A 14,956-nucleotide genomic window follows, 5' to 3' on the forward strand; every position below is an offset into this window, starting at 1 on the left:
ATCACAGCCTCAGAATAAGCGGTCTGCCATTTAGAACTGAGATGAGGTGAAATTTCTTCACTCAAAGGGTTGTGAATCTTTGGAATTCTCTACTCCAGAGGGCTGTGAATGCTCAGTCATTGAGTATATTCAAGAGTTTGTTAGATTTTTGGATATTAAACGAATCAAGGGATATGGAGATATTGCAGGAAGGTGGAGTTGATCAGCCATGATCTTATTGAATGGCGGAGCAAGCACGAAGGGCTAAATGGCCTACTCCTGCTCCTATTTCTTATGTTCTAGGACAGCCTACCCAAGAACATCACTGGTAGATTGATAGGAAGCTGGTCGCATGTCTATCATCTTGATCACAGATGGTGCATCTGTGACAGCAACAGTTTCTAACTATTTTTAAATACAGAAAAGCACTTTCACACATTTCCAACATTACAAATTATTTTTATGGATTCATTTTATGAACAATCTGCAGCAGACTAAACTATTTTCCGTAGTAACATTAAAAACAGTAGCAAAGTTTTACTCTTACCTTGCATTGCTCCTCTCTTTCTTCAGCATGCATCCAAATAGGTTTATTTTCATCTGGGAAAAAAAAATTAAACAATTTTTATGATAGAAAGTAAGATCACAAATTGTAAGATTTTTAATATTTACAATAATTGGAACATTCACATGGGATAATTTCCTTAAACGTATTTCAAAAATATAACATGAATTTAACTAGTCCATACAAGAGAGAGAAAGCATGAAAGGGTCTGCAATAAAATATGAAAACATGCCACAGCTCAGATAAGGCAGGACGGTAATATCCATGTACTTTAAGCTGATCCATTATCACCGTAAGCCTGGAAACCCCACTACCAAATTTCTCCATCAGTAGGGAAAGCAAAGAGTGGAAAAAGCAAGTAGAATTCATACCTAGGTCTCACTGACTTTTGTAACTGAAATTAGTAAAATTCTGCTTGTTGGAATAAAAAGAACCCAATAATGATCATCTACTCACCATCCACACAACCAAACTCCCTCTCATGAGCACGAGTGAGAATCTCCTTGTATAATGTTTCTGCTTGCTTGAACTTTCCTTGCTTTAGGTAGCAGGAAGCCTATAAACCAGAAAACCCATTAGACATAACTGTAGAAATATTTTAATTGAAGAAAAGCATTACATGGTGCTGTAATACATTTATTTACGAAAGCACAATCATTCGTCACACCATGGAGAGTTAGGAAGCAAATTCCTGCTCGTTATGGGTCCACAGGTGGGCTTCTGGGCTTGGCTGTCACTGCTGGGAAGGTGTTACAGAGACTGAACTCCAGGACATAGTTGACATATTTACTGAGGCGTACGAAAGCATGGTGATACGTCCTTACTACACAGTATAAATGCACACGAGGCCCATGCTTGAGAGGTCAGTCTGTGACCTGTCCTTTATTCCTTAGCACTCAAGTGATGAAGGTGGGTGGAGCTTCTCCTTTTATACCTGAAGGTCCAGGTTAGGAGTGTCTCCCACCTAGTGGTCAGTGTTCTCACGGTGTACAACTTAGGTCAGTTTATACATGGGTTACAATGCTGGTTGAATACATGACATCACCTCCCCCCCCAAAGTCTTATAGGGATCACAGGTTGAGTCTCTCTGGTGGTTTACGCTCCCTTGTAGAGCGCCTGAGTTGGGGCTCCGGTTGTTGGGCGCTGGCCTGAGTGTCTGCTGTTTGCAGTGCCTCAGGCCTGTCCGGACTGCCCACAGTGACTGGGCTCTCCTCCCTTTGGTTCCGGTGTTCGGTCACCTGTGGTGGAGTGAACTCTATATCGTGTCCTTCCTCTGCTTCTTCTATGGGGTTGCTGAACCTCCTTTTTGTTTGATCCACATGTTTGCGGCAGATTTGTCCATTGGTAAGTTTAACTACCAGAATCCTATTTCTCTCTTTGGCAACCACAGTGCCTTCGAGCCATTTGGGCCCTGCAGCGTAGTTGAGGACAAAAACAGGATCATTTACATCAATACATCGCTCCCTCGCATTCCTGTCATGGTAGTGATATTGTGACTGGCGCCTGCTTTCGACAATTTCTTTCATGGTGGGGTGTATAAGGGATAATCGGGTTTTGAGCGTCCTTTTCATTAGTAGCGCTGCGGGTGGAACCCCTGTGAGCAAGTGTGGTTGGGATCTATAGGTCAACAGGAGGCGTGATAAGCGGGTTTGTAGGGAACCCCCTTGGAATCTGAGCATCCCCTGTTTGATTATCTGCACTGCTCGTTCTGCCTGGCCGTTTGAGGCCAGCTTGAACGGTGCCGTTCTAACATGGTTAATTCCATTGCCTGCCATGAAGTCCTGGAATTCAGTGCTTGTGAAGCACGGGCCATTGTCGCTGACCAAGATGTCCGGTCGACCGTGGGCGGCGAACATTGCCCGGAGACTTTCTACCGTGGCAGAGGATGTGCTTGAATTTAAAATGTCACACTCGATCCATTTGGAGTAGGCATCTACTACAACCAAAAACATTTTCCCCATGAAAGGACCTGCGTAGTCCACATGGATGCGTGACCAAGGCTTGGCGGGCCATGGGCTAAGGGGGGCTTCCCTGGGCACATGGCCCAGCTGGGCACACGTGTTGCACCTGCGAACACAAACTTCCAGATCTGCGTCTATCCCTGGCCACCAAACGTGTGACCTGGCAACTGCCTTCATCGTGACAATGCCCGGGTGCCCATTGTGGAGTTCTCTGATGAATACCTCTCTGCCCATCTGGGGCATGACTACGCGGTTACCCCACAGTAGGCAATCGGCCTGAATCGAGAGTTCATCCTTGCGCCTGTGAAATGGTTTAAATTTCTCAGGGCATGCCCTGTACGTGGCTGCCCAGTCCCCATTCAGGACACATTTCTTGACTAGAGACAATAGCGGGTCTCTATTTGTCCAGACTTTAATCTGACGGGCTGTCACGGATGAGCCTTCGCTTCCGAAAGCTTCAACAGCCATGACCATCTCAGCACCATGCTCGGTAGCCCCCTCAGTGGTGGCTAGTGGGAGCCTGCTGAGTGCATCGGCGCAGTTTTCGGTGCCCGGTCTGTGCCGAATTGTGTAGTCATAGGCAGCTAACATGAGTGCCCACCTCTGGTATGCGGGCCGATGCGTTTGCATTTATGGCCTTGTTGTCGGCCAAAAGGGACGTTAGGGGTTTGTGATCTGTCTCCAGCTCAAATTTCCTGCCAAACAGGTACTGGTGCATTTTCTTTACCGCATATACACATGCGAGCGCCTCCTTTTCTACCATCCCGTAGCCCCTTTCTGCCTGGGACAGACTCCTGGAGGCATAAGCTACTGGCTGTAACTGACCCTTGGCATTGACATGCTACAACACACACCCGACACCATAGGACGACGCATCGCACGTTAACACAAGTTTCTTACATGGGTCATATAGCGTTAACAGATTGTTGGAACATAACAAATTGCGTGCTCTATTAAAAGCCCTTTCCTGGCTATCCCCCCAGACCCATTCGCGACCTTTGCGTAGGAGCACGTGTAAGCGGCTCTAGCAGCGTGCTCAATTTGGGAAGAAAGTTACCAAAATAGTTCAGGAGCCCCAGGAACAAACGCAGCTCCGTCGTGTTACGGGGTCTGGGTGCTCTCTGGATCGCTTCCGTCTTGGATGCAGTAGGGCTGATCCCGTCTGCTGCTACCCTCATCCCCAGGAATTCTACCTCTGGAGCTAGGAAGATGCACTTCGCCTTTTTCAGTCGCAGCCCTACCCGGTCCAGTCTGCGTAGCACCTCCTCCAGGTTGTGGAGGTGTTCTTCAGTATCGTAACCCATAATGAGGATGTCGTCCTGAAAAACCACCGTCCCTGAAATCGACTTGAGGAGGCTTTCCATATTTCGTTGGAAGATCGCGGCGGCCGAGCGAATCCTGAACGGACATCTGTTGTACTCAAACAACCCCTTGTGTGTCGTGATGGTGGTCAGCTTCTTCGACTCACTCACCAGCTCCTGGGTCATGTAAGCTGAGGTCAGGTCCAATTTTGAAAAAAGTTTGCCACCGGATAGCGTCGCAAAGAGGTCCTCTGCTCTCGGAAGCGGGTACTGGTCTTGGAGTGACACCCGATTGATGGTGGCCTTGTAATCGCCACATATCCTGACCGACCCATCCGCCCTGAGCACCGGCACAATCGGGCTCGCCCAGTCACTGAATTCGACTGGCGAGATGATGCCTTCCCTCAACAGGCGGTCCAATTCGCCTTCTATCTTTTCCCGCATCACGTACGGCACCGCTCTGGCCTTGTGGTGTACTGGTCTGGCGTCCGGGGTTATGTGAATCACTACCTTGGCCCCCATGAAAGTGCCAATGCCGGGTTGAAATAATGAGCCATAGAAACATAGAAAACATAGAAAATAGGTGCAGGAGTAGGCCATTCGGCCCTTCTAGCCTGCACCACCATTCAATGAGTTCATGGCTGAACATTCAACTTCAGTACCCCATTCCTGCTTTCTCGCCATACCCCTTGATCCCCCTAGTAGTAAGGACCTCATCAAATTTGTGCAGGACCTGTGAGCATGATACTCGCTCCACAGAGGAAATTGCATTGACATCGCCCCATTTCCAGTTCATGACAGCAAGCCAACTCCTCCCCAGTAGTGCGGGACTGTCCCCTGGGCCAATCCAGAGTGGCAACCTGTTCTCCGAATCTTTGTGGGTCACGACTACCGTGGCGCTGCCTAGCACCGGAATGATCTGCTTTGTGTAAATCCGTAGCTGTGCGTCAATCGGCGATAATTTTGGCCTCCTGAATTTGGATGCCCACAACTTTTCGAACTGTTTGATACCCATCAGGGACTGGCTGGCACCCGTGTCTAACTCCATTGATACTGGGATGCCATTGAGGAGCACTTTCATCATTATCAGTGGCGTCCTGGTGTATGAACTGTATACGTGCTCCACATGAACTCGCTGAACTTCAGCTTCCAGCGATTTCCCCCAGTGTCCATTTCTGCAATTTCTGCAGGTATTTTGCTCATCTCTGCAAACTCCGGCTGAATGTATGCCTCCACGCCTCCAGCATGAGTTGAGGTTTGAAACAAAAGGTCCCTTGCCAGTCGATCGTGCCTGACTGCCCCTGTTATTGTCCTTGAGTGCACCATTAACAGGTGTTGATGGCCCCATTACTGGCCGCATTGTCCCTTGCAATGGCGTGAGTCGATGTTCAGCTTGCCATTGTCTCTGTCGAACTCCCCCTCTGGGTTCGACTACATGTTGGGGCATGCCTGACTGCCCTTGTCTGCCTGGAGAACTGTGTGCTGCTTTAACAATGTTGAATCTCTGTCCCAACCATTCCTTAACACAGTACCTCTCGTCTGTTCTGCTAGTGGCCATGCTCGCGTGGTTTAAATCCCAGTTTCTTGTCGCCATTGATACGTCCTTACTACACAGTATAAATGCACACGAGGCCCATGCTTGAGAGGTCAGTCTGTGACCTGTCCTTTATTCCTTAGCACTCAAGTGATGAAGGTGGGTGGAGCTTCCCCTTTTATACCTGAAGGTCCAGGTTAGGAGTGTCTCCCACCTAGTGGTCAGTGTTCTCACGGTGTACAACTTAGGTCAGTTTATACATGGGTTACAATACTGGTTGAATACATGACACATGGGTCTTACGCTAAACATCCGTAAGACAAAAGGTCCTCCACCAGACTGTCCTCAGTCATCAAGATCCACAGCGCGACCCTGGACACCGTGGACCACTTCCCATATCTCGGGAGCCTCCTATCAACAAGAGCAGGCATTGATAACGAGAGCCAACAGTGCCTCCAGTGTGCCAGTGCAGCATTTGGCCGCCTGAAGAAAAGAGTGTTTGAAGACCAGACCCGCAAAACTGACACTAAGCTCATGGTCTATAGGGCTCTAGTAATACCTGCGCCCTTCTGTGTTGTTCAGAGACATGGACCATGTACAGCAGACACCTCAACTTGCTGGAGAAATATCACCAACGATGTCTCCGCAAGATCCTACAAATCCCCTGGGAGGACAGGCGCACCAACATCAGCGTCCTCGTCCAGGCTAACATCCCCAGCATTGAAGCACTGACCACACTTGATCAGCTCCGCTGGGCAGGCCACATAGTTCTCATGCCAGACACTAGACTCCCAAAGCAAGTGCTCTACTTGGAGCTTCTTCACGGCAAACGAGCCAAAGGTGGGCAGCAGACACCCTCAAAGCCTCCCTGATAAAGTGTGACATCCCCACTGACACCTGGGAGTCCCTGGCCCAAGACCGCCCTAAGTGGAGGACGTGCATCCGAGAGGGCGCGGAACATCGAGTCTCAACGCCAAGAGCTTGCAGAAATCAAGCGCAGGCAGCGGATATAGTGTGCGGCAAACCAGTCCCGCCCACCCCTCGACACCTCTTTTGCCACCGGCAAACACCTCATCTGAGGATGATCAAACATTCACGGACTTTGAGATCTCCGAGGCTCCTGGACCCAGTGGCGTGCAGCAACGCAGTTCTGGGGTCAAATCCCGTATGCCATGTCTCCGGAGGGTGAGTCGGCAAAGTCGGTCTGCTGACAGACAAGCAGACGCAGAATTGGGCGTGGTGGTACTGTCCAGGGAGAGCATTCAGCTCACCCGTCAGCTCCTTTATGTCCTGGGGAGTATTCCCGCGAGCATCGACAGTCTGAAAGCGACCATTACAGAGATAGGGTCGCAGATTGTCGGTGCAAGCCACGAAACCTGCGAGGCCATCAATGCCCACACGAGGCTGGTGGCCTCCACCAGTCAGACTGGAGTCCCGGAGACTGTGGCAAGCAGCCTTACCAAGTTCACCAGTATGACACCCAGACACACCCCCACAACAACTGTGACTGGCGATGCCGATCAAGAGGCTCGCCAGTCAGAAGCTGGGCCTTCCATGCCTTGAGCAGATCCAGTGCCTCCCCAGATGGCGTCTCCAATGTCTCTCCCCCCAATTCAGCAGAACTCTAACCACCTTGCTGCTCGAACACTTGGTACCACTTTGGGTAGGGGCAGCAGGCGAGGGAGGGAGGTAGGGGTAAGGGTAAAATGGAATGGGGCGGGGAGGGGAAGAGCCGGTGGTGAAAGACATTTGGGGCAGGGGTTGTTGTTATTATTTTATAAAAGTTTCCAAAGTTTCCCAATTCTGTTCATAAAGTTATAAAAGTTCACAATGTTTCACAATGTTTAATAAATGTTATTCAAGTTTCTGAATTACGTTTACAATGTTTAATAAATTCTTTCGTTCACCTTAACCATTCCTGTTTAGTGTTTCATTTGCAGAATAAGGTGGAATAGTCAACATGGTTGGATAGAGTGGCCAGGCAACGGTCAAACCTGCCGTTCACTCTTCAAGCAAAGTGTTAAGTTATGAGCTGCTGACGTAAAGCTTTTGCAGTGGTGAAAGCTCCATGAGGCCTCCCCTGTGGTTGTGGTGGTAGCATGGGTTCCTCGCCAGGCTCCTCCTCCCCCTCTCTGCTGAGGTGCTCCTGCAATGCCCATTGGCAAATCCTGTCCACTCATGAGGCCACAACTGGAATACTGCGTGCAGTTTTGGTTTCCATATTTACGAAAGGATATACTTGCTTTGGAGGCAGTTCAGAGAAGGTTCACTAGGTTGATTCCGGTGATGAGGGGGTTAATTTATGAGGAAAAGTTGGGTAGGTTGGGCCTCTACTCATTGGAATTCAGAAGAATGAGAGGTGATCTTATCGAAACATGTAAGATTATGAGGGGGGCTTGACAAGGTGGATGCAGAGAAGATGTTTCCACTTATGGGAGAGACTGGAACTAGAGGGCATAATCTTAGAATATGGGGCCGCCCATTTAAAACAGATGAGGAGAAATTTCTTCTCTGAGGGTTGTAAATCTGTGGAATTCGCTGCCTCGGAGAGCTTTGGAAGCTGGGACATTGAATAAATTTAAGACAGAAATAGACAGTTTCTTAAACGATAAGGGGAGCGGGCAGGGAAGTGGAGCTGAGTCCATGATCAGATCAGCCATGATCTTATTGAATGGCGGAGCAGGCTCGAGGGCTGTATGGCCTACTCCTGTTCCTATTTCTTATGTCCTTATGATGGCCAAGTTGTGTAGTGTGCAGCTATCACAATGAACTCAGAGACCTGCTGAGGGGAGCATTGCAGGTAGTCTCCAGAGTGGTCCAGGCATCGAAAGCGCTGCTTGAGAACTCCAAATGTCTGTTCGATGATATTGTGTGTGACTGCATGGCTCTCATTATAGCGATGCTCAGCTTCTGTCTGAGGGTTTCGGAGTGGGGTCATGAGCCAGGTGCCGAAACCGTAACCTTTGTCCCCCAGCATCCAGCTCTATGGTTGACGCTGGAACAGGCCTGAGACAGTGCTCTCTCTCAAGATGAAAGCATCATGGATGCTCCCTGGATATTGAGCATTGACTGCCATGATGCGCTGAGTATAGTCGCAGACGATCTGTACATTCATGGAGTGGAATCCCTTTCGGTTTCATTAAAGCTCTGGATTGTGTAAAGGTGCTCACAGGGCGATGTGTGTACAGTCAATGGCACCCTGAACTTTGGGGAAGACAGCAAATCATCCAAAACCAATAGCCCTCTCATTCTGGGCCTCTTTAGTCATTGGGAAGTTTATGAAGTCCATCCTGCGTGCGTACAGTGCAATAGTCACCTGGCGAATGCTGCAATGTGTAGCGTGCTGCGAGATGAAACATGTGTCCCCTGTTGATGCCTGAATGGAGCCGGAGGCATAGAAGGCAAGTGCTGCAGTCACCTTCACCTCGACGGGCAGTGCAGTCCTGTGGCCACTGGGAGGCTGTAGGTCTGCCTTTATGAGCTGGCTTATCTGTCAGCATTTCTTTTCGGAGGCGTAGTCTTCTAATGCACTGTGCCTCAGAGAGCTGCAGGTATGAGCGCTGTTCCCTGTAAAGTCGTTGGGGGTAAGGCCGCCTCCCCACCTCCCCATATGTCTGCGACCTCTTCGATTATGTTCAAAATGATCATCATAAGCCTTCTTGCAGATCAACGCAGTATAAATATTGCAGCCAGGAATAAAGGCTGTCATAGTATAGCCCCAATCTTTTAAAATGTTCTTTAAAATTAACTATAAATTCACATAAAACTTCAGTATGAAAAACGCAGCCATCTTCTCCCAATCCTTTTATGTACTCAACTTCTGCTCCGTTTTCAAGATGGCGCCATTAGTGCCAGGTGCGCCCTGGGTCCAATCAGGGTGCGACTGCTTTTTGCTGGCGGGTTTCCGGGTGGACGCTAAATTGGGCGATATGCTCGAAAGTTCCGCCAGGGAGCTAGCCGCAGCATTGCACGCTGATTAACGTCATCCAAACGCTGAAAACATCGGGCGGATGGCAAGTTTTAGTGCCGCCGCAAAATCACTGTTGAAAGTTCCACCTGGGCGCAAAATGTTGTGCGCCACGTTTCGCGGCAAAAAAAATTGTTTTTGCGTCCCACCGAGGCGCTAAACTGGTCGCAAACCCCTCGAAAATCCAGCCTCATATGTCCTAACGTCATTGCTATGTCTTCTTTAGCTTCTTTGAGGAACACAAGTTGGCAGCACATAATCTATCTAACTGCTTCAGCTCAAGAAAGGAGCAGAAACCTAAGTGGTTGGCCTTCATTAGCTCAAAAATACAATACTAAAGTGAGATAACTTGTAATAGAGTCATAGAATTATGGAATATTACCACACAGGAGGTGGCCATTTAGTTCATCGTACATGTGCCAACTCTCAAACAACTATCCACTTAATCCCATTCCCTTGCATTTTTTCCACACGTTTACATTTTTTTCTTTTCAAATATTTATACACTTCCCTTTTAAAATCTATTATTGATTTTGCTTCCACTGTTATATTTGGTGGGGCATTCCATGTACTAACAACTCTCCATATATATATAAAAAAATTCTCCTAACTATTCCCTTTTTTCCTTTGGTGTTGATCTTAAACGTCTATCAACTCAGCAAGCATGTAAATGGCTTTTCTTTAGTTTCTCATAAAAATCCTGCATAATACTCCGTTCCTTGCTGTAATGAAAAGAACTCCAATTTCTTTAGTCTCTCTTCAGAGCTAACCCCTCATCCAGGATATAATCCCAGTGAACCTCTTCTGTACCCTCCTAATATTCTTTCTAGGTATCAATCTTGGCTCAGTAGTATCCAAGTCACAAGGTCTTGAGAGACTGGAACATATAATCTATGCTGATACTTCTGTGCAGTATTGAGCGTGCTGCACAGTCAGAGGTGGCATCTTTTAGATAAGAAATATTAAACCATCTCCTGTCTCAGATGCACGTAAAAGATCCCTTGGAATCTTTTACCATTTGAACAGGAGTTCTCCAGCTGTCCTGTATAACCTCTGTCCCTCAACCAACGTTAATAAGACAGATTATCTGGTCATTTATCTCATCATGGTTTGTGGGACCTTACTGTGTGCAAATCAATTCCAGTATTTCTCTACATCACAACAGTGAGCACACGTTGAAAATAATTAGTTGGTTGTGAAGCACTTCGGGACATCCTGAGGTTGTGAAAGACGTTCTATAAATTCAAGTTCTTGGGGGGGGGGGGGGGGGCGGGAAAGAGAGCGCGAGATAAAGAGAAAGGGGGCAAGAATTGATAAAAAGGGTATGAGTTGAATTCATAGAGCACAATTTTGGCCATGACTTGCATCAATTTTTTGGGAGTAAGTTATTTTTTCTGGAATAAGTTAAAAAATGCCATTTTCCCCAAAAAATTTGCTCCAGAGAAAGTCAGTTAGGTACGATTTTTTTTACTTCAGTTTTTTTTCCCCCAAAAGGGGGTGTTCCCAGACACTTACGCCAGTTTTGGCCATTTGTGCCACTTTGGCCAGCAAAAACTTACTCCAAATCGACTTAGGTCAGCGTATGTGGCCAGCTCTGAAAAATGTTGCGGGCAGTTAAGAAATCAGCGCAGGTAAGTAAGTAAGGACCTGCACCCAAGCACCAATTATTCAAAATAAAAGTTAAAATAACTAAATAAAAATAAAGAACTCAGGTAAACAATTGATTAACAATTAAATATTTTAAGTAAATCATGCCTTGGGCCAGCGAAGGCAGCGGGCCGGCCTGTACGGGAGGCCATTCGGCTTGGCGTGGGATAGGGGCGGCCGGCAAAGACTCATCGGGAGGCTAGACTCCATGGCCTCGGGATGGAGGGAGAGGAAAGGCAGGGCTCCACGGCATCGGGAGGTTGGGAGGGAGAGAGAGGAAAGGCTGGGCCGAAGGCATCGGGAGGGAGGGAGAGGAAAGGCTGAGCCGACGGCATCGGGAGTGGGGGAGGGAGGGAGAGGAAAAGCTGGGCCGACGGCATCGGGAGTGGAGGAGGGAGGGAGGGAGAGGAAAGGCTGGGCCGAAGGCATCAGGAGGGAGGGAGAGGAAAGGCTGGGCCGATGGCATCGGGAGTGGGGGAGGGAGGGAGGGAGGGAGGGAGGGAGAGGAAAGGCTGGGCCGATGGCATCGGGAGTGCGGGAGGGAGAGGAAAGGCTGGGCTCCAAGGCATCGGGAGAGAGGGAGAGGAAAGGCTGGGCTCCATGGCATCGGGAGAGAGGGAGAGGAAAGGCTGGGCCGACGGCATCGGGAGACGAAAGGCTGGGCTCCACGGCATTGGGAGAGAGGGAGAGGAAAGGCTGGGCCGACGGCATCGGGAGTGGGGGAGGGAGTGAGAGGAACGGCTGGGCCGAAGGCATCGGGAGGGAGGGAGAGGAAAGGCTGGGCTGATGGCATCCAGCAAGGGGGGGGGGAAGGCTGGGCCAATGGCATCCGGGGGTGTGGGGAGGGAGAGGAAAAGCTGGGCCAACAGCTTCGGATTGGGGGGGGGGGGGGGGGGAGGCTGGGCCGACGGCATCGGGAGGGAGGGAGAGGAAAGGCTGGGCCGATGGCATCGGGAGTGGGAGAGGGAGGGAGAGGAAAGGCAGGGCTCCACGGCTTCGGGAGGGAAAAGACTGGGCTCGACGGCATCTTGGGTAGGGTTCTGACAGCCTGGGCTCACTCAGACGCGGGCGACCATTCGGCCATGGCTAGAGGCGGCGAACATGGGGTCCTGCTGACAGCTTACAGGACACACTGGAAGGGCGAGGAGCATGTGCGCAGACTCCACTGCGCATGCGGACAGCTGCCGGCAGTGTTTTCAGCGCAGGGCTGTAGCTCCGCCCCCCCCACTCCACCATGGACGCCGCGCCAGGACCCGGGACTCTCGGCAGAGAGCCAAGTGTACTAAGAACGTTTTTTGGCGCCCTTTCCAGTGCACAATGTCGCCGCATAAAGGGTCGGTGTGCCAAAAAAACGGGTTGGCCAAAATTGGGCCCATAGAATTGGTATAAAGAGTTTTTCAGTTAATTAACTTTCACATAACGCAAGATGATATGTTACATGGTGTTGATCACTGCTTTTCATATATAACAGTTTAGTATGATCATGCAGTCTTACCAAATTATTTTTTGTCTTTGCCACATTTGGATCGTCAGGTCCCAGTTTGGTTTGGTAAATCTCCAATGCCCGCTCATAGTAATATTCTACTTCTTCATACTTTCCCTGATTCTGACACAATAGTGCCAAATTATTTAGCTGTTTTGCTACATCAGGATGATCCCTACCCAGTACCTGAGGAAGTAAGCAGAAATATTTTTAATCTAATATTCTCATACCATTTTACAAAGCATTCAGCAGCACATTGTTTCTCAATGAAGAGGGTTACTACAGCAGATGCCCAGATGACCTCACATATATTCACATCAGTGTTAAGAGGTGTTCTGTGAAACTGTACAGTATATACAGATAATGCAGTAATGGACATTATTAAAATAAAAGCAAACAATTTAACAGGAGAGATTTAAGTTCCCTATTAGTTGAATGCTCAAATTCAAATTGAACAAATAGCAATGCCAATTAATCTGGGTAAATTGCTAGATCTGGATAGTATTTTAGAGTGGCATCCATATGCTTGCTCAGTCAACAAAGTCTTAGTCTTTCTTCTGAGCAGATGAAATAAATCTTTACTGCGCTGTAAAATGGAGGATGACATTCAAAGGATAAGATTACCTCACTGCCAAAACGTTTTTGCAGTTATTAGTATCTAGTTGCCAACACCAGTGTACTACCTACAACCCAGAAAAATCAGCTCATCCATTTTGTTTTTTTATTTTTCAGCAACTGCACGCAAATTGCTGGATGCGGTGAAATAAGGTAATTATCTGGTCCTTATAATACTTTTAACAAATTTTGTTTGCTTATTTTGTTCAAAAGGTAGTCACATTACAAAACGAATTTGCTTTAAAGTGTAATGGACCTCATTTTAAACAATTTACATTATGGTCTCAAAAATTGCCTTCACATAAAATAGCGAATGGTTTTCTCCAGTCTATTACTCCTTCCTGATACCAAGTTTTCCTTCAACTAGGCTATAATTTTTCTACAGCAGTTAAGATCCCTTCGGCTTTAACAATAGGTGCTCTGCTGTAGGTCTTGTCCTTATTTTAAAAAACAAAGATCGATTTCTTTTTGCATTCTATTGCCTGCTGCAGGAATATCCATGCATTTTTATATACATGGTCCATTTATTTGCATACCATGAGAACTAGCAAACCACGCATAAAGTTTAACTCGATATCTGCATTCATTCTGTAACTGAATTAAGTCTGTAACTCAAACCACAGACACCAACAAATCTTGGTGTTTTAATTTAGGATTTATGCATCAATGTAATAGTCTTTTCCAAAGCTCCAGGCTCACAAAATTCAAAATTAAGTGAATTAAGCAATACAACGCAAATAGAGTAGGGCTGCCTGGGCTGGATTGCCAGGTCTTAGGACTGTAGTTTGGACATTCTTGATTTTCTGTTTTCTTCTAAAGATATGTTTTCCCGATAATTATGACGGTTTTACAATTGTAAGCCTTTCCCCAAATTTTCCCCTTGTACTTTTTTGCCATGTTACCCATATAAAATGAGAAAGAAGGGTATTTATCTCCAGAATTGTAGGGAAAGAGGTTTATGACCATGATTGCCCTGGTACGTAAAATATGGAATTAATTTCCTTAAAAAAATAAATTCCCTTTAAACAATTGGCAAACAGCATGGTCAACTTTTATGCACTTTCACAAGGCAATTTTTAACATCTTTTTTAAAAATGTGTTTTCTCTCCTCTTTAGGTTGCCTGGACAACCCTTACAGGCTGGGGAAATCTGCTTACAAGATAGGTTTGGATGAATTGTCTTCAGTTCATTTTATTTCATCCTTCCAGAATGCCAACCCATAAGATAGGTTTGGTTGAAGAAACACAACAGAGGTTCATTTTACATTCATGGCGGAAGAAGAACTTACAGGGTTACTGACAAAAAGTGAAAACGTGGGACTAAGCACGACTGCTCTTTCAAAGAGACAGTACAGACACAACGGGCCGAATGGCCTCCTTTTGTTCCGTAAGTTTCTAGGATTTTATGCCCTTTAGTTCTGCACACTCAGTCCAAATTAAATAACCTATTTCTGATTACATTATTTATTCCATGCAATATTTTTTTTAAACTTGAATAATGTACTCCACCAAATCATTTCTTAAATGATAACAGTCTTTGGAGCCTTTAAGGCTTCTCTGAATACATCAATATCTTTTTAAAAGTACAGTGCCCACAGTATTTCAAATGTGACCCCATTAGTGATCTAGACAAGGTTAGAATAACTAGTTTTAATTCTTCTCAAATTAACTTGACATATCCCAGCACAAGGCATGTCCGCTACAGCTTCACAACGAAGGGTAAATTTCAGTGACCCAATCACCCAGGTGTTTTTCCTCTACCTCTGCTGATAGTCATTCCTTCACTGTATGTATTGTTTTCTATTTCAATGTGCATTATCTTATTTTTTTTAAATCTCTAATTCCCTAACCCATTCACTTAAATGGTCTGGAAATTTCTAAATGGTGTAAATCTCTCTTGCCAGC

The 14,956-nt window shown here is 47.0% G+C and overlaps 1 protein-coding gene across 8 annotated transcripts in view; it reads right to left on the bottom strand.

The window, feature by feature from the left end:
* The window catches only part of klc1a (kinesin light chain 1a), a 185,082-nt gene that overhangs the window by 57,936 nt on the left and 112,190 nt on the right, over positions 1–14,956 (bottom strand). For all 8 annotated transcript variants that reach the window (XM_070879308.1, XM_070879309.1, XM_070879307.1 and 5 more), the window contains exons 8-10: positions 12,450–12,623; positions 1,001–1,100; positions 527–579 (exon numbers count right to left, since the gene is read on the bottom strand). In XM_070879308.1, the coding sequence (XP_070735409.1) occupies positions 527–579; positions 1,001–1,100; positions 12,450–12,623 (327 nt within the window). The remainder of the gene's footprint in view (positions 1–526; positions 580–1,000; positions 1,101–12,449; positions 12,624–14,956) is intronic.

The sequence above is a fragment of the Pristiophorus japonicus genome, chromosome 4 (genome assembly GCF_044704955.1).
Source record: "Pristiophorus japonicus isolate sPriJap1 chromosome 4, sPriJap1.hap1, whole genome shotgun sequence".
In the NCBI taxonomy this organism is placed as follows: domain Eukaryota; kingdom Metazoa; phylum Chordata; class Chondrichthyes; family Pristiophoridae; genus Pristiophorus; species Pristiophorus japonicus.